General features: G+C 46.4%; 2 protein-coding genes across 2 annotated transcripts in view; both read left to right on the forward strand.

Moving 5' to 3' along the window:
- Positions 1 to 2,122, forward strand: part of LOC106814017 (fibrillin-1-like) — a gene marked incomplete at its 3' end in the record, with an annotated part of 14,086 nt that extends 11,964 nt beyond the window's left edge. Inside the window, exons 13-17 of the mRNA XM_014818274.1 lie at positions 65 to 187; positions 296 to 418; positions 522 to 644; positions 916 to 1,029; positions 2,043 to 2,122. Of these exons, the coding sequence (XP_014673760.1) occupies positions 65 to 187; positions 296 to 418; positions 522 to 644; positions 916 to 1,029; positions 2,043 to 2,122 (563 nt within the window). The remainder of the gene's footprint in view (positions 1 to 64; positions 188 to 295; positions 419 to 521; positions 645 to 915; positions 1,030 to 2,042) is intronic.
- A 7,443-nt stretch (positions 2,123 to 9,565) lies between these two features.
- LOC106814018 lies at positions 9,566 to 16,699 on the forward strand. Its single transcript, XM_014818275.1, has 4 exons — positions 9,566 to 9,613; positions 11,777 to 11,988; positions 12,697 to 12,768; positions 16,520 to 16,699. Exons 1-4 carry the CDS (start codon positions 9,595 to 9,597, stop codon positions 16,697 to 16,699), a joined length of 483 nt encoding a protein of 160 aa, XP_014673761.1. The 5' UTR covers positions 9,566 to 9,594.
- The last annotated feature ends 3,504 nt before the right edge of the window (positions 16,700 to 20,203 follow it).

Consider the following 20,203-nt stretch of genomic DNA (forward strand, 5'->3'; position numbering starts at 1 on the left):
TTACCAAACTTATTTAATGAATTAAGGTGTTGACTATGAAATTCTTTTTCTATTTTCTTTACAGACGATGATGAATGCAGTGCTTCTCCTGGACCATGTGATGCTAATGCTGCGTGTGCCAACACTCCTGGAAGTTTCACCTGTACATGCAACACTGGCTACAGTGGAGATGGATTGACTTGTACTGGTAAGCACTTACATATATCACAATTTTCACTTCCTTGCTCGTTATTACCAAACTTATTTAATGAATTAAGGTGTTGACTATGAAATTCTTTTTCTATTTTCTTTACAGACGATGATGAATGCAGTGCTTCTCCTGGACCATGTGATGCTAATGCTGTGTGTGCCAACACTCCTGGAAGTTTCACATGTACATGCAACACTGGCTACATTGGAGATGGATTGACTTGTACTGGTATGCACTTACATATATCACAGTCTCACTTCCTTGCTTATCATTACCAAACTTAGTTAATGGAGATATTGATTAGGAAAAATTCATCTTGATTTTGCTTCAGACGATGATGAATGCAGTGCTTCTGCTGGACCATGTGATGCTAATGCTGTGTGTGCCAACACTCCTGGAAGTTTTACCTGTACATGCAACACTGGCTACAGTGGAGATGGATTGACTTGTACTGGTATGCACTTACCTATATCACAATCTCACTTCCTTGTTCATTATTACCAAACTTAGTTAATGAAGATGTTGATTATGAAATGCTTTTTTTGAATTTTGATTACAGACGATGATGAATGCAGTGCTTATCCTGGACCATGTGATGCTAATGCTGCGTGTGCCTGTTCCTGCCCGTAGTTTCCTCTTCGTAGTCCGTATATTCGTGTATTCGCAAATTTCGTAAATAATAGTGATTAATGTCAATTGTCTTATTTTATTCAAAATTTTGTTAGAAGTGGACGATTGCAGTCCGAACCCATGCCAAAATGGTGGCGTCTGCACGGACCAATACAATGATTACTTCTGTACATGCTCGGTTGGCTGGATGGGAACCAATTGTACCCAAGGTAAGCTGCACATGCAGTAGTACATAGGAAACGTATATACAGGGATGAGAATTTTCCTCGGATCCGGGAAAATTCTATGAGAAAAATTTATGGGGCAAAATCTTTAGAATTTAACATCTGTTTTTCAACTCTCGACAGTACTTTATTCAATAAGATTCTTCTCTATCCAAAACATTGTATTTCTTACTGAGTTTAGTTGATATATTAGTGTTGTAGACTTATAATTTTCATGAATTAACAATGTGTGCAGAAATCACACTAAGATGGACAGTTTTAGAACGTTAATTTATTGCAAGGATATATGTTTAATGATCACTGACCACGTAGAAGTACAGAGAGTGCAGGAAATCCAGTAAGCCTAGGTTTACAAATTATGAATACATGTATGTGTTACATGTAGACATAATGTGAGAACGTGTGTGTAATATAACAATAACACAAATAAGTTTATATTCATCAATATGTAAAACACATTGTATTAGTTTTAATGAAATGTGTGAATAGTTATCTTTGCCCCCCCCCCCGGGTTGTGATTTTCTCTGAAAACGAAATTCTTCATTCTCATCCCTGTATTAAGAAACACTGTCAACCCTGTGTTAGCAGGTAAACCTAAACAGAAAGGCAACCTGTCTGTGAAGACCACTTTTCATGTTTTCTGTTGTCGTTCTATACAGGTTTAACTGCATACACTACCGGTACCTAGTTCTCTGTAACTGCATATATATATATATATATAGAGAGAGAGAGATAGATATACATACATAGATAGCCTATCAAAATCAAATTAGATTATATCTATGGTTCAACATATACAGGATTATTTACATCAAGCTGTAGCTCCCATTACGCCTCTATGAAACATACATGAGAATTTTCTGCGGATCTAAAGATTCGTTCTTCTTCTTTATAGTAGTGGAGATTATAATAGCAGTGATTATATTGATGGCAACAGTAAACGATGATATGATAATGATGGCAACATCATTATTGATGTAAAATGCTATTGTTTTCAGCTGTAGAAGGAAGTTCCTGCCCTATAAATTACTGCGGTCATGGCTCCTGTCATTTGACAGCTGGTGCTGCAGTGAGCTACACCTGTGTGTCTGACAGCGGTTATACGCTTGGCATAAAGAATGACAACCCCATTAGTGTTGGTAAGCCTGCTTTCACGATTACTTAATGACAACAATGATGATGACATTGACGATAATGTTGATGAAAGCTACATTGTGACTGTGTCACTAATAGACGTTAAACACTGGTGACATGGAGTGACAAGCCCCATCAGTGTAGCTAAGTCTGTGGTTCTGCCTTATGTTTTTGGTGTTCATGCTACTGTGCTCAGAGTGTTTCTTTTACAATCTTTTTAATATAACGCATACAGCTCCTTAGTGGTCAAATTTCGAAATTGCATTTGAAGTTTGGCAGTTATTTTTTAGCTTCTTTGCTATCCCTATAGAACTCACATCTGCCTATAAAGAACAATTTTGGCATTTCCATTGAGTGACACTAATTCACACGTTTTCCCGTATAGCTTTCATAAAGCATCTCCTCTAAGTAAGAGTTGCTATGTGTGTGATGCTGAGGCCTAAACCATCTTTACTGAACACAGATTCACTGCACCTGTGGGTTATAGATGAGCTGTCACCCAGTGATATTGGGCTTAGTTAGTTATGAGTGTAGTTGTAGTTGTTATACAAGTTTGCAATTTACTTGATTGCATTTACTTGCAGACGTCAATGAGTGTGCACTGCCTAACGACTGTATTGACCCCTCCTCGAACCTCGGCCTGCCACGGGAGGGTGTCAGTGGCTGTGTCAACATCCCGGGTGACTACACATGCAGTTGTATACAGCCAGGTTTCCGCCATGACCCCACACAACCCCACGCCTGTAAAGGTACCACCCTCTAGTGATCAGCGGAAGTATATATTAGTTTATATGTTTAGCATTCAATAGTATATATGTATAGTAGGTATAGATTTAGGCAGATTCAGTGCAATGAGTGCAGATAGCATGCTTACGTTGGGCCAACGTTGGCATTTGGTTGGCACGGTCACGGTTGGCAATATGACGTTATGCCAACGTTGGGCCAACGTTGGCACGGGCGTTGTTGGCAATATGACGTTGGGCCAACGTTGGCGTATGGTTGGCATGGTCACGGTTGGCAAGTGGTTGGCTGCATGCCGTTGGGCCAACGTTGGCGTATGGTTGGCATGGTCACGGTTGGCAAGTGGTTGACTGCATGACGGGCCAACGTTGGCATATGGTTGGCATGATGCTAGTTGGAAATGGTTGACTGCATGACGTTGGGCCAGCGTTGGCGTATGCTTGGCACGATGCTAGTTGGCCAGTGGTTGGCTACATAACGTTGGCCCAACGTTGGCGTATGGTTGGCATGATGCTAGTTGGCAAGTGGTTGGCTGCATGACGTTGGACCAACGTTGGCGTGTTGTTGGCACGATGCTAGTTGGCCAGTGATTGGCTACATAACGTTGGCCTAACGTTGGCGTATGGTTGGCACGATGCTAGTTGGCTAGTGCATGGTTGGCTACATAACGTTGGCCCAACGTTGGCGTATGGTTGGCATGATGCTAGTTGGCAAGTGGTTGGCTGCATGACGTTGGGCCAACGTTGGCGTATGGTTGGCATGGTCACGGTTGGCAAATGGTTGGCTGCATGACGTTGGGCCAACGTTGGTGTATGGTTGGCCATGTATTCTAGTTTTGTGAGATTTTATTTAATCATGTATATCTGCACGTTGCTGTGGTAACTACCTCACTGATATGTATTTATATAGCAAGAGATTTACTGATATGTATTATTAGAACAGTAGAGTACTGTGCAGTGCTATGTATGTGTTCTGATAGAGAGCTGATGTTCACGTTCTCTTGATGTTTCGCTATAGCTTAATTGTTCTAAAATATTGGTATGCTGTGTATATTGACGCATTTAATTTTATACAGTATATTGTAATAATACAAAATTCAAAGGCACAGGGGTGAGATGAGAGTTATATGTATGAATTTTTATCAATAGACTAATTTCATTAGGAGTTTCTTTTCATTTTCAGGCTACATGCATTAGAAATCTATGAAATCGATAATTCTGACACTTGGTATATTGATTAGATTTAAAACAAAGCACAACATGATATTCACACAGGGAATTTGCTGTGAGCATGCGAGGTTGTTGGCGATTTAGAACAAACTGATATGTTGTCATGGCAACATGAAATCATACCGCACCAGCCCACACATATATGAGTGATTCGCCCCCCTCCCCACCCCCGTGTGCATTTACTGGCATGTTACCACTGATCTCCATATACTAACTGCTATAACTATATGTTAGTATCTAGATATCAGTACGTGTCACTCACGTGTTTCGCTATCATGCCCTCTGTCACAGACATTGACAAATACTAACTCCATATACTAACGCTGAAGGGGTCGTTGTCATATCAGGTACTACATATATGTACCCGAGGTACATATATGTATACACAAAGTGTACCAGACTTGTACTACAGAAGTGTATACCCTAACCCTAACTCTAACCCTAACCCTAACCCTAACCCTAACCCTAAACATACCTCATATAAAAATATAAACATAATACTAAACAACCTAAAACTACCTCGGGTACATATATAGTACCTGATACAACATTGCCTTGGTGCCTATACTAACTGCTATAACTATATGTTAGGTATCTAGATATCAGTACACGTTACCCACGTGTTTCGCTATCATGGCCCTTCTGTCACAGACATTGACGAATGCACGGAGCTGACACCTGGTGTGGCAGCCATTGCACAACTGCGATGCACAAGATCGTGCAACCTGTATCAACACACCTGCGGTCATTCGTTTGTTCCTGCAACCCACCTTACAGTGGCGATGGACTGCATTGCAGAGGCATGTATACTGTGTTACCTCCACCAAGGTATACGTACTCGCCAAGGAGGATTTTTCGCCCTGTTAGTTTGTTAGTTGTTTGTTTGTCTGTCAACAGGATATATCTCAAAAATTACTGATGGATTTTGATGGAATTTTTTTGACGGGTTGCATGGTCTTGGGCAACAACAATCGATTAGATTTTGATTGGTGATCCGGATCAGATCTGGATCCAGGATTTTTTTTGTGGGGAAGACTTCAGGAACGCATTCACAATCATCAAAAAGTTTTTTTTTAAATCCTGGACCTTTTTTTTCTTCCAAATTTCTGAAAATTCATCAAAACTATATAGGGTGTACCAGCAAGATGGGGGGACTGTTATGCTGTGGCGGAGGTTTGCTATCTCCGATTGCTGTTGTTCATACATTATTAGTGCCATCGCATCAACCAAGATAAACATACAACACCCTTGCTTACTATTCAATGCCACAATAATTATTATCTACTAAACTTTGGCTGGCGTCCTGGCGATAGCGGCAGTGGTTGGTAGTGGTTGATGTGGTGGTGGTGTGGTGGTGGTGGAGGTTCAGTGGTGGAGGTGGTGGTGGGGGTGAGCTGGCTTGTTTGCGTGAGGTGGTGCTGCTGGTGGTAGTGCGTGGTGTGGGGTGGTGGTGGTGGTAGGTGGTGGTGATAGCTGGTGATGGTGGTGCCGAGGTGGTGATAGGTGGTGGTGCGGTGGGGAGGTGACAGTGGTGGAAGTAGGTCTGGTAGTGGTAGTGGTGGTGGTGGTGGCGGGTGGTGGGGGGCTTGGTGGGGTGGATGGTGTGGTGGTGCTGCTGGGTAGTGGAGGGTGGTGGTGCTGGCAGTGGTGGTGGCTTGGTGCTGGTGTGGTGGTGGATGTGGTGGTGGTGGTCGAGTAGTGGTGAGTGGTGGTGGTAGGTGGTTGGTGGGGGTGCTGCTGCTGTGCTGCTGCTGTGCTTGTGGCGGCCAGCAGCGGTGGTGGCGACGGTGCGGTGCTGGTAGTGGTGGGTCGGTAGGCAGTGGGGTAGGGGGGTTGCTGTTGGTGGTGTTGGTGTTGGTGGTGGTGCTGGTGCTGGTAGCTGTGGTGGTGGCTGGTGGTGGTTTGGTGGTTGGTGGTGTGTAGTGGTGGTGTGGTGTGGTGGCGTTGGCGGTGGCGGTGGCGGTGGCGGTGGCGTGGCGGTCGGTGCTGGTGCTGATGCGGTGGTGTGGTCGTGGTGGTGGTGGTGGGTAGTTGTGGTGTGGTGGTGGTATGGTGGTGGTCGGTCGGTGGTCGGTAGCGGTTGCTGGTAGTGGTGGGGTGGTGGCAGTGGGGTTGTGAGGGTTGCTTTGTTGGTGACGTGTTAGTGTTTGGGCTGTGCTGGTAGCGGTGGAGTGGTGGTGTGGGGTGGTGGTGGTGGTGCGGTGGTGGTGGGGTGGCGGGTGGCGGCCTGGTTAATGTGATGGTTGGTTGTGACAGTTGGTGCTTGGTGGCGACAGTAGTGGTGGAAGTTGCAGCAGCAGCAGTAGTAGCCAACAGTATTTTTTTCTGTGTTGACGTACTATAGAGGACGGCTGGAAGACGGAAGCTCACACACGCGACTGCATGACGGACAGCCGCTTACCAGGGCACAACCACGCGTGTATCCAACTGCCTCATCGTTCCCACGTAACCCGCTACCACTTGCTACGGTGAAGTTTCGCTCAGAGATATGTAAGTATGTAGATAACGCATTGTTGGTGTAATGTGTTTAAATGCTTACTCCTAATCTTCGGCGTTGACTTACCTAGTTCTCCGCTAGGCAAGACCATCGTGGTTAGTGCTTGTAGCGTGCGTTTTTCACGCAGTACGAGGCTTGGTTCCACATTTATGTCAAATCGTTTATCGACCCTAGTCGTCATCCAGTTAAGAGACAATTATCATTCTATAGGTGCACATACATGGCAGACGTTTGTTTACATGGAGGCACAATAGCGTAGAGTGTGCACCACCTGCCGAGCACAAAACCTTTACCTATCGGGCCTATTTCCAAGCCATTTTCATATCGAGATGACAGCGCCCCAAATTACGACCCTTAGAAAAAAACGCCCAAATTACCAAAATTCATTAAAACGCCCAAATTAGCAGAGCTCTGAAAATTGTGAAAATTATATCATTCAGTTTCATCATTATGTAGGGCCCACTGCTTTTATAATAAAATGCTCATATAAGAATCTATATCTATTATCTGAATAAAATGTGTTCGACCAAACGCCTAATTTTAATTGTTGATAGATAAGAATAAGTACATTAACTTAATAATCTAAACCACTAAAAAAAGTATTTGCTCATGCTATACTGCTCTTGCGTTCTCCGTTCTCATGCGCTATCCGTCTGCAATTCTTGTTTAAGCCTGTTTTCTTTTTTAAAACTGTTTGCTCAGTTTAACCAGCACGCGGGCAATCTCTTCTCGCGACGTCGACCCAGCCATCAGAGGGCGTTGCTGCTGCCCGCGTTATCACGGAGAGCATATGCAGCGCCATCTGCACCGCCGTCAATTTCATGTGGTGGTTCCTGGCCGGAGCAGCGGGAGTTAGGAATAGCAGCGTATATTGACCCTCCATGCTCGTCGATGACACGTACTGGGAGAGGGAGGGAACCAGTCGGTTGGTCAGTCTAGAGTGTTTGCTGCTGGGCTGGCCAAGGCACAGGCTGCCTGCGCTGTGCTTCCTCACTGAGGCAAATTCGTCTTTACGTATTTTGTTTGTTACGAGTAAAATCTGGAGAATTTTCTTCGGCGATTTAGTCCAATCAGTTATTTTTTAGCCGACATTGTCTTGCGGGATACAGTTGGATATTTTTGCCTCAGATACGAATCTGTTTTTATTACTTGATTGTATTGAATGATGATTCTTATTAATGCCTGCCTGTTATTGCACTGCGGTATTGCCAAGCTGGGTGGTAAATAGGTCTTAAAGAAACAACGTGCCATTGAAGTGTCACGTGTTTACAACCTTTTGTGCATGACCCACGTAAAACACGCATAAACCGGCTCTAGCTTAATTGAAGAAATATTCACAGTGGTGCCTTAGTTACCGCACTCAGATGGGCAGGTTAATTAGATGTACCTTCTCACTGTCACAAAAGAAGTAGGACATATACTTTGACAGTTTTAAAATGAAATGAGGACACTTGTCAGTATCTTCTTTGACGTTTGCTTAGCATTCGCTTGCAGACGCCGAAAGCCGGTGTCTTCTACAGGTGTTGTGAGGAGCGTTTGTGTGCCTCCGATGCAGCCATTATTTCGATCGCATCATGGGTGGCGCGGGAAGCGGCATAGGTGGCGCTCTGATCGTCACCTGGAGCAAGATGCAGCAGCCAGCCAACAAAACAGAGTTTGTAGGAGCCAAATCATAGTGCCAGTAGTCTCTATGTCTGTCTCAACGCATGTGGGTTTCTCTGTAGCCCTGCACTGACTCATCACCTGTTACTCTTGTCCCTCCCTTCTCTCTCCCTTCTCTCCTCTCTCCCTCCCTTCCTCTCTCTTCCTCTTACTCTCTCTCGCTCTCTTTCTCTCTCGCACATTTTTCAGTATTTCTCGCTAGCTCTCGCTTGCTTCTTACCTTTTTTCTCTCTTGTTCTCTCCCCCTCCTTCTTGCTTCTTACTTGGTCTGTTGGATCGCTTGCCTTTATCTCTCCTTCTCATCTCTCTCTTCTCTCTCTACTCTCTCTCTCTCTCTCTTCTCTCTCTTCATCTCTCTCTCTCTCTCTCTCTCTTCTCTCTTCTCTCCCCGTCTCTCTCTCTCTCTCTCTCTCTCTCTCTCTCTCTCTCTCTCTCTTCTCTCTCTTCTCATCTCTCTCCTCCCCCCCCTTTCTAGCTGTCTAGTGTTCTCATCTCACTCTTTTCACTTTTATCTCTTCATCTATATCTTAACACTCTCTATCACCAACCTGTTCCAATCTTCTAACAGCGTGCCTCTTTCTTGCAGACGGTTACGTTTCAAGCTGCCGTCCTTTCAGCTCGAGACGACTAGCGTCCACTACACCTTATGCTGATGGTCAGATGCACTTTGACATGCGGCTGACAGGCAGTGTCAGCCAAGCCCCATACTTATAGCGTAGTACTGCGGGGCATAGCTGGCCACTTAACGCAGAGGAGCATGCACTGTCCTACGCTAGCACTCATGCTGAGCTCACCCTACTGCTACGAATCGACAGCAGCCTTCTAATGTCAACGGCGTCTGTGAAGGCTGGCTGGTGTACCCGTGGGTCGGGGCACAGAGCCTGTGCGCTAACCACTACAAAGGCTGCTACGACTGGCGGTACGGGAAAACTGCAACCAGTGCCACCTACAGGCGTCAACCAGTGTCCGTGCTCACTAGGTGTCGCTACCACTGACGCACAGCACGGAAGTTTGGCTTGACAGCGGCATCATGCAGTGCTTTCGTCTGGTAACTGCCATCACTGAGCCCGGATTGGTAAATTTCGGCGCTGACGCCGCGTTGCTGCTATGACGTCGCGACGCAGGCATTGCTGACTTCGTTCACGCTGGCACAGGGAGCTAACACCCTGCAACGCTTCATCCCAGATCCGCCGAACAATTAGACGATGATGCTGCTACTCCAGCTGCTGCTGTCGGGTCTGGCTACAGATGGTGCTTGCTGTATGTTAGCAGACGCCCTGCAGGTGTATGCGCGCCTCTGCCACAGGTAAATATGTACAGTTTGTCAATAATGAATAACACGTGAACATAGGTGAAATTGAATGTAGGCAGCCATCCGACGGCATGCAACATAATTATGTAAACACATGGCACTCCAGGCAAAGGTCTAGTTTCAGTACGCTCACTTATACTACCTTCTGACTAAGAACTGGTCATAGTGAATATTTATTTATTCATGTAATTATTTATGATTTTATTTTTTTATTCATTTTTAGCTTCATCTGACATACTCAGATGCAGCTTGTAGAATCGCATGAGCGTGCGTCCGGCGTGCGTCCATCGGCCGTCCGTCCATCCGGCGTCCGTCCGTTACAGCTTGGGCACAAATCTAACTGCTCGACATACGGATTCGAAATTGCGGAGTGGGGGGGTAAATCGCGAAAACGAGTTGGGATGTCTAAGCTGGGGGTCAAAGGTCAAGAGCGTGTAAAAGAAGGGGGAACATTCCCTCCTTAACTTAAGTATAGGGAGGAATGCAGAATTGCGGCACAAATCTAAACGCTCGACCTAGGCTCGTGATAGTCGGTGTATAGCATCATGGTAGGAAAAGCTATCACCTGTGCCGAAATTGGAGGGCACAGGTCAAAGGTCATGGAGCACAGGGCAGATTTTAGACATTTTCTGACGAAAGGACATGGTCTGACGGAGCGATTGAAAAATTTTTGTTTCAGCGGTGACTAGCATTTTTATGCTTAATTGAAACGACCATGAAATGTACTTTCTGCTGACATGCGAAGAGGAAGTGTCGGATAACCTTTTGACCCTCAAGAAGAGGGTTAACATGGATTTGTTTCTGTTAGAAGAATTTGACTGCCAAGTTTGCTGTAAAACCTATACATGCTGGATGTATGAGGCTTACAATGTCCACAGTGAAATTTCAAAAGCTAAAATTTGGTTGAAGAAGGTTTATGCTCCTTAAATCGTATAATTTCTATGCATTTTGTATTGTCAGTGTGTTACATGTAACTTAATTATGCCACTACAGTGCCACTGCCAGTGCATGTGGTGGTGTATAGTACGGTAGTTTTTGCCTGGCGTTAATTGGTTACAAGGTGGCAGCTCTCTATTTCAGCCTGTAGGCTTGCGTCAGGTAAATGGATGAGTGCTTATACCTATTCTGTCTTGCAAATAGTTGTTGCTAACTACGTACGATGGGAGCTTCCATCTTTAATCCTAAGGACATTCAAACGTACGCGCATCTCGTGGCAAGTTTCATAACGATCCCAACGAAACATTCTTCGAGAAAGTTCCTGATACCATCCCCAGTGTTCGAAGAATAAGGGCTATCTCGTTTGTCCGTACTTGTCCATTTCCACGGAGGACAAGTAGATCTGTCCGGTAGCATGTCCGCCGGAGCAAGCAGCTTTTTAGAAGCAATTTTCATAATTTTCTACCATCGCTGGCCCTCTGCTGGAGAGAGAGAGAGAGAGAGAAGCAGAGAGGAAGAAGACGAGAGAGAGAGAGAGCAGAGGAAGAGAGGAATAGAGAGAGAGAGAGACGAGAGAGAGAAGTGAGTGATGAGAGAGAGAGAGAGAGAAGAGGAGAGAGAGAGAGAGAGAGAGGAAGAGAGAGAGAGAGTAATAGAGTGAGAGAGAGAGCCAGAGAGAGAGAGAGCAGAGAGAGAGAGAGAAAGAGAGAGAGCACACGAAAGAGAGAGAGAAAGATAGAGAGAGAAAGAGAGAGAGAGAGAGAAGAGAGAGAGGAAAGAGAGGAAAGACAAAGAACAAAGAAAGAGAGAGACAACGAGGAGAGAGTGTGAGCGAGTGAGACAGACGAGAGCATGAAGGGAAAGAGAGAGCAAGAGAGAGAGAGAGAGAGAGAGAAGAGAAAATGAGAGAGAGTGATTCGAGCGAGAGAGAGAGAGAGAGAGAGAGAGTGATCGAGCGCAGAGAGAGAGGGAGAGAGAGAGAGGCGAAGGAAGTAGAGCAGCGAAGAGCCGGAGAGCGAAACGAGAATAGAATGAGAGAGACTACGAGGGAGAGCGAACCGCGGCGATGGGAGGTGCTCTTGATTCGTTATGAGTGAGTTTAGGCATCAGAACCACTGCCCCGTCAGGTGGCGCTGTTCGCCTCTGCCACTTGTTTTATTTATACATACTAAATTTTATAAGATAAAAACATCTTCTAAATGATTTCTGATATTTTTTCAGCCAACAACCCTCCACAGTTCACTATGACCTTAACCCCATGGGTAGTGACAGCTGGACAGGATGTCATCCTGCAAACAGTTGAAACAATCGACCTTGAGTCTGACTCCATAACCTACTCTCTTAAAACGGCACCCTCTGGTGTCAGTGTCGACACACTAACAGGCAACCTGACATGGAGTAGTGCACCTTACGACATTGAAAATCTGCCGGCGGTAAGTTGTTCTTCATTTAAAGTGTCGGCAAAAGAGCCTTCCATTGCTCGTCCTATTTCTTGGATGGATACACCTACACATAGTCTAGGTTAACTCATTGTTTGCTATTGAGAGCAGGGGCGTGTACAGGGGAGGGGGTCCAGGGGGTCCGGACTTCCCCCCTGCTCGCGCAGAAAACACATCTAAGGGGGTCTAATTTCAACATTTTTCTGGGGGAGGTCCCCCCCCTCCGCGTGCTCGCAAGTTTGGGTTACGGTTAGACCCCCCCCCCTAGTACAAATCCTGTACACGCCCATGGAGAGCCCTTCAAGACATAGACTGAACATTAGAGGGTTCATGACCCTAAACGCTCACCCCCCACCCCTGTCTTCCTATCTGTCTGCGTGTCTTCTTATCTATCTGTCTGTCTGTCTTTCTGTTTGACCGTCGATCAGGCCGTGCGTGCATGTGTGTGTGCGTGCGTGCGTACGTGCCTGTCTGTCTGCCTGTCTGTCTCTCTGTATGCCTGCCTGCCTACCTACCTGCCTGCCTGCCTGCCTGCCTGTTTGTTTGTGTGTTTGTCTGTATGTCTGTCTCCATCTTTCTTTATCCATCTATCCATTCATCCATTCATACATCCATCCACCCATCTGTCACCATATATTAATTAAGTCATCTTGTTACTAGCTGTATAAGGTTTTATTCACAGCCATTGTTACCATCTTACAGATAACGTTGCTGGCGAGCGACGGTCAAACAGCCAGCCTGACCCTCCTACCTGTACTACTGTGCACCTGTCAGGTGAGATTTCAATCACTACTAGCTGTCTCTGTAAGTAAGCTAGGTATAGGATGTTGCTTGACTGCACTTTTATACGCTGACTGCATCGATCTGTATATTATCTGGGAAAGATTAGCAATTAAGTAACTGGTCCATCTAAATTCATTTGACCTCTGATTGTTTTTAATCGCCCAAATTACGTCAGACTGTTGAAGAGTGATGTAGCATCTAAAACTATGCCTATCTAAGACACTATATGCCTCCAAGGAGATCTCACTTCTAGCGTGCAGTATGATGTGTACCTGCGTGCGTGTATACGTGCTAGCATGCGTATTGTGTTGCGTGGCGTGGTGAGGTATATGTATGTCTCTCCGTCCCCCTTCTCTCTATTTCTCGCTCTCTCCTACCTTCTCTCTCCCACCTTCTCTCTCCCTTCTCTCTCTCTCTCGCACGTGCTCTCTCTCTCTCTCTCTCTTTCTCTCTCTCGCTCTCTCTCTCTCTCTCTCTTTCTCTTTCTCGCTCTGTGGGGGTGCTGCTGCTGTGCTGCTGCTTGCTTGCTGGCGGCGCAGCGGTTGGCGGCGGTGGCCGGTGCTGGTAGTGTGTGGGTGGTGGCAGTGGGGTAGGGGGGTTGCTGTTGGTGGTGTTGGTGTTGGTGGTGGTGCTGGTGCTGGTAGCTGTGGTGGTGGCTGGTGGTGGTTTGGTGGTTGGTGGTGTGTAGTGGTGGTGTGGTGTGGTGGCGTTGGCGGTGGCGGTGGCGGTGGCGGTGGCGTGGCGGTCGGTGCTGGTGCTGATGCGGTGGGTGTGGTCAGTGGTGGTGAGTGGTGGGTAAGTTGTGGTGTGGTGGTGGTTGGTGAGTGGTCGGTCGAGTGGTCGGTCGGTAGCTGGTAGTGGTGGGGTGGTGGCAGTGGGGTTGTGAGGGTTGCTTTGTTGGTGACGTGTTAGTGTTTGGGCTGTGCTGGTAGCGGTGGAGTGGTGGTGTGGGGTGGTGGTGGTGGTGCGGTGGTGGTGGGGTGGCGGGTGGCGGCCTGGTTAATGTGATGGTTGGTTGTGACAGTTGGTGCTTGGTGGCGACAGTAGTGGTGGAAGTTGCAGCAGCAGCAGTAGTAGCCAACAGTATTTTTTTCTGTGTTGACGTACTATAGAGGACGGCTGGAAGACGGAAGCTCACACACGCGACTGCATGACGGACAGCCGCTTACCAGGGCACAACCACGCGTGTATCCAACTGCCTCATCGTTCCCACGTAACCCGCTACCACTTGCTACGGTGAAGTTTCGCTCAGAGATATGTAAGTATGTAGATAACGCATTGTTGGTGTAATGTGTTTAAATGCTTACTCCTAATCTTCGGCGTTGACTTACCTAGTTCTCCGCTAGGCAAGACCATCGTGGTTAGTGCTTGTAGCGTGCGTTTTTCACGCAGTACGAGGCTTGGTTCCACATTTATGTCAAATCGTTTATCGACCCTAGTCGTCATCCAGTTAAGAGACAATTATCATTCTATAGGTGCACATACATGGCAGACGTTTGTTTACATGGAGGCACAATAGCGTAGAGTGTGCACCACCTGCCGAGCACAAAACCTTTACCTATCGGGCCTATTTCCAAGCCATTTTCATATCGAGATGACAGCGCCCCAAATTACGACCCTTAGAAAAAAACGCCCAAATTACCAAAATTCATTAAAACGCCCAAATTAGCAGAGCTCTGAAAATTGTGAAAATTATATCATTCAGTTTCATCATTATGTAGGGCCCACTGCTTTTATAATAAAATGCTCATATAAGAATCTATATCTATTATCTGAATAAAATGTGTTCGACCAAACGCCTAATTTTAATTGTTGATAGATAAGAATAAGTACATTAACTTAATAATCTAAACCACTAAAAAAAGTATTTGCTCATGCTATACTGCTCTTGCGTTCTCCGTTCTCATGCGCTATCCGTCTGCAATTCTTGTTTAAGCCTGTTTTCTTTTTTAAAACTGTTTGCTCAGTTTAACCAGCACGCGGGCAATCTCTTCTCGCGACGTCGACCCAGCCATCAGAGGGCGTTGCTGCTGCCCGCGTTATCACGGAGAGCATATGCAGCGCCATCTGCACCGCCGTCAATTTCATGTGGTGGTTCCTGGCCGGAGCAGCGGGAGTTAGGAATAGCAGCGTATATTGACCCTCCATGCTCGTCGATGACACGTACTGGGAGAGGGAGGGAACCAGTCGGTTGGTCAGTCTAGAGTGTTTGCTGCTGGGCTGGCCAAGGCACAGGCTGCCTGCGCTGTGCTTCCTCACTGAGGCAAATTCGTCTTTACGTATTTTGTTTGTTACGAGTAAAATCTGGAGAATTTTCTTCGGCGATTTAGTCCAATCAGTTATTTTTTAGCCGACATTGTCTTGCGGGATACAGTTGGATATTTTTGCCTCAGATACGAATCTGTTTTTATTACTTGATTGTATTGAATGATGATTCTTATTAATGCCTGCCTGTTATTGCACTGCGGTATTGCCAAGCTGGGTGGTAAATAGGTCTTAAAGAAACAACGTGCCATTGAAGTGTCACGTGTTTACAACCTTTTGTGCATGACCCACGTAAAACACGCATAAACCGGCTCTAGCTTAATTGAAGAAATATTCACAGTGGTGCCTTAGTTACCGCACTCAGATGGGCAGGTTAATTAGATGTACCTTCTCACTGTCACAAAAGAAGTAGGACATATACTTTGACAGTTTTAAAATGAAATGAGGACACTTGTCAGTATCTTCTTTGACGTTTGCTTAGCATTCGCTTGCAGACGCCGAAAGCCGGTGTCTTCTACAGGTGTTGTGAGGAGCGTTTGTGTGCCTCCGATGCAGCCATTATTTCGATCGCATCATGGGTGGCGCGGGAAGCGGCATAGGTGGCGCTCTGATCGTCACCTGGAGCAAGATGCAGCAGCCAGCCAACAAAACAGAGTTTGTAGGAGCCAAATCATAGTGCCAGTAGTCTCTATGTCTGTCTCAACGCATGTGGGTTTCTCTGTAGCCCTGCACTGACTCATCACCTGTTACTCTTGTCCCTCCCTTCTCTCTCCCTTCTCTCCTCTCTCCCTCCCTTCCTCTCTCTTCCTCTTACTCTCTCTCGCTCTCTTTCTCTCTCGCACATTTTTCAGTATTTCTCGCTAGCTCTCGCTTGCTTCTTACCTTTTTTCTCTCTTGTTCTCTCCCCCTCCTTCTTGCTTCTTACTTGGTCTGTTGGATCGCTTGCCTTTATCTCTCCTTCTCATCTCTCTCTTCTCTCTCTACTCTCTCTCTCTCTCTCTTCTCTCTCTTCATCTCTCTCTCTCTCTCTCTCTCTTCTCTCTTCTCTCCCCGTCTCTCTCTCTCTCTCTCTCTCTCTCTCTCTCTCTCTCTCTCTCTTCTCTCTCTTCTCATCTCTCTCCTCCCCCCCCTTTCTAGCTGTCTAGTGTTCTCATCTCACTCTTTTCACTTTTATCTCTTCATCTATATCTTAACACTCTCTATCACCAACCTGTTCCAATCTTCTAACAGCGTGCCTCTTTCTTGCAGACGGTTACGTTTCAAGCTGCCGTCCTTTCAGCTCGAGACGACTAGCGTCCACTACATCTTATGCTGATGGTCAGATGCACTTTGACATGCGGCTGACAGGCAGTGTCAGCCAAGCCCCATACTTATAGCGTAGTACTGCGGGGCATAGCTGGCCACTTAACGCAGAGGAGCATGCACTGTCCTACGCTAGCACTCATGCTGAGCTCACCCTACTGCTACGAATCGACAGCAGCCTTCTAATGTCAACGGCGTCTGTGAAGGCTGGCTGGTGTACCCGTGGGTCGGGGCACAGAGCCTGTGCGCTAACCACTACAAAGGCTGCTACGACTGGCGGTACGGGAAAACTGCAACCAGTGCCACCTACAGGCGTCAACCAGTGTCCGTGCTCACTAGGTGTCGCTACCACTGACGCACAGCACGGCAAGTTTGGCTTGACAGCGGCATCATGCAGTGCTTTCGTCTGGTAACTGCCATCACTGAGCCCGGATTGGTAAATTTCGGCGCTGACGCCGCGTTGCTGCTATGACGTCGCGACGCAGGCATTGCTGACTTCGTTCACGCTGGCACAGGGAGCTAACACCCTGCAACGCTTCATCCCAGATCCGCCGAACAATTAGACGATGATGCTGCTACTCCAGCTGCTGCTGTCGGGTCTGGCTACAGATGGTGCTTGCTGTATGTTAGCAGACGCCCTGCAGGTGTATGCGCGCCTCTGCCACAGGTAAATATGTACAGTTTGTCAATAATGAATAACACGTGAACATAGGTGAAATTGAATGTAGGCAGCCATCCGACGGCATGCAACATAATTATGTAAACACATGGCACTCCAGGCAAAGGTCTAGTTTCAGTACGCTCACTTATACTACCTTCTGACTAAGAACTGGTCATAGTGAATATTTATTTATTCATGTAATTATTTATGATTTTATTTTTTTATTCATTTTTAGCATCATCTGACATACTCAGATGCAGCTTGTAGAATCGCATGAGCGTGCGTCCGGCGTGCGTCCATCGGCCGTCCGTCCATCCGGCGTCCGTCCGTTACAGCTTGGGCACAAATCTAACTGCTCGACATACGGATTCGAAATTGCGGAGTGGGGGGGTAAATCGCGAAAACGAGTTGGGATGTCTAAGCTGGGGGTCAAAGGTCAAGAGCGTGTAAAAGAAGGGGGAACATTCCCTCCTTAACTTAAGTATAGGGAGGAATGCAGAATTGCCGGCACAAATCTAAACGCTCGACCTAGGCTCGTGATAGTCGGTGTATAGCATCATGGTAGGAAAAGCTATCACCTGTGCCGAAATTGGAGGGCACAGGTCAAAGGTCATGGAGCACAGGGCAGATTTTAGACATTTTCTGACGAAAGGACATGGTCTGACGGAGCGATTGAAAAATTTTTGTTTCAGCGGTGACTAGCATTTTTATGCTTAATTGAAACGACCATGAAATGTACTTTCTGCTGACATGCGAAGAGGAAGTGTCGGATAACCTTTTGACCCTCAAGAAGAGGGTTAACATGGATTTGTTTCTGTTAGAAGAATTTGACTGCCAAGTTTGCTGTAAAACCTATACATGCTGGATGTATGAGGCTTACAATGTCCACAGTGAAATTTCAAAAGCTAAAATTTGGTTGAAGAAGGTTTATGCTCCTTAAATCGTATAATTTCTATGCATTTTGTATTGTCAGTGTGTTACATGTAACTTAATTATGCCACTACAGTGCCACTGCCAGTGCATGTGGTGGTGTATAGTACGGTAGTTTTTGCCTGGCGTTAATTGGTTACAAGGTGGCAGCTCTCTATTTCAGCCTGTAGGCTTGCGTAGGTAAATGGATGAGTGCTTATACCTATTCTGTCTTGCAAATAGTTGTTGCTAACTACGTACGATGGGAGCTTCCATCTTTAATCCTAAGGACATTCAAACGTCGCGCATCTCGTGGCAAGTTTCATAACGATCCCAACGAAACATTCTTCGAGAAAGTTCCTGATACCATCCCCAGTGTTCGAAGAATAAGGGCTATCTCGTTTGTCCGTACTTGTCCATTTCCACGGAGGACAAGTAGATCTGTCCGGTAGCTTGTCCGCCGGAGCAAGCAGCTTTTTAGAGAGCAATTTTCATAATTTTCTACCATCGCTGGCCCTCTGCTGGAGAGAGAGAGAGAGAGAGAAGCAGAGAGGAAGAAGACGAGAGAGAGAGAGAGCAGAGGAAGAGAGGAATAGAGAGAGAGAGAGACGAGAGAGAGAAGTGAGTGATGAGAGAGAGAGAGAGAGAAGAGGAGAGAGAGAGAGAGAGAGAGGAAGAGAGAGAGAGAGTAATAGAGTGAGAGAGAGAGCCTGAGAGAGAGAGAGCAGAGAGAGAGAGAGAAAGAGAGAGAGCACACGAAAGAGAGAGAGAAAGATAGAGAGAGAAAGAGAGAGAGAGAGAGAAGAGAGAGAGGAAAGAGAGGAAAGACAAAGAACAAAGAAAGAGAGAGACAACGAGGAGAGAGTGTGAGCGAGTGAGACAGACGAGAGCATGAAGGGAAAGAGAGAGCAAGAGAGAGAGAGAGAGAGAGAGAAGAGAAAATGAGAGAGAGTGATTCGAGCGAGAGAGAGAGAGAGAGAGAGAGAGTGATCGAGCGCAGAGAGAGAGGGAGAGAGAGAGAGCGCGAAGGAAGAGAGAGCAAGAGCGGAGAGCGAAAGAGAAAGAAATGAGAGAGACTACGAGGGAGAGCGAACGCGGCGATGGGAGGGTGCTCTTGATTCGTTTGCCAGTGAGTTTAGCATCAGAACCACCTGCCCGTCAGGTGGCGCTGTCGCCTCTGCCCTAACCCTAACCCTAACCCTAACCCTAAACATACCTCATATAAAAATATAAACATAATACTAAACAACCTAAAACTACCTCGGGTACATATATGTAGTACCTGATACAACAACGAGCCTTTGTGCTATACTAACTGCTATAACTATATGTTAGTATCTAGATATCAGTACATGTTACCCACGTGTTTCGCTATCATGCCCTCTGTCACAGACATTGACGAATGCACGGAGCTGACACCTGGTGGGCAGCCATTGCACAACTGCGATGCACAAGATCGTGCAACCTGTATCAACACACCTGGGTCATTCGTTTGTTCCTGCAAGCCACCTTACAGTGGCGATGGACTGCATTGCAGAGGCATGTATACTGTTGTTACCTCCACCAAGGAGGTACGTACTCCGCCAAGGAGGTACGTACTCCGCCAAGGAGGATGTTTTCGCCCCTGTTAGTTTGTTAGTTGGTTTGTTTGTCTGTCAACAGGATATATCTCAAAAAGTTACTGATGGATTTTGATGGAATTTTTTTGACGGGTTGGTCTTGGGCCAACAACCAATCGATTAGATTTTGATGGTGATCCGGATCCAGATCTGGATCCAGGATTTTTTTGTGGGGAAGACTTCGGACGCATTCACAATTCATCCAAAAATTTTTTTTTTTAATCCTGGACCTTTTTTTCTTCCAAATTTCTGAAAATTTCATCAAACTATATAGGGTGTACCAGCAAGAAGGGGGGACTGTTATGCTGTGGCGGAGGTTTGCTATCTCCGATTGCTGTTGTTCATACATTATTAGTGCCATCGCATCAACCAAAGATAAACATACAACACCCTTGCTTCTATTCATGCCACAATAATTATCATCTACTAAACTTTGGCTTGGCGGTGGCGGTGGCGGCAGTGGTGGTAGTGGTGATGGTGGTGGAGGTAGTGGTGGTGGTGGTGGAGGTGGTGGTGGTGGTGGTGGTGGTAGTGGTGATGGTGGTGGCGGTGGTGGTGGTAGTGGTGATGGTGGTGGTGGTGGTGGTGGTGGTGGTGGTGGTGGTGGTAGTGGTGGAGGTGGTGGTGGTGGTGGTGAGTGGTAGTGGTGGAGGTGGTGGTGGTGGTGGTA

Source organism: Priapulus caudatus, unplaced genomic scaffold, assembly GCF_000485595.1.
Source record: "Priapulus caudatus unplaced genomic scaffold, Priapulus_caudatus-5.0.1 Scaffold856, whole genome shotgun sequence".
NCBI lineage: Eukaryota > Metazoa > Priapulida > Priapulimorpha > Priapulimorphida > Priapulidae > Priapulus > Priapulus caudatus.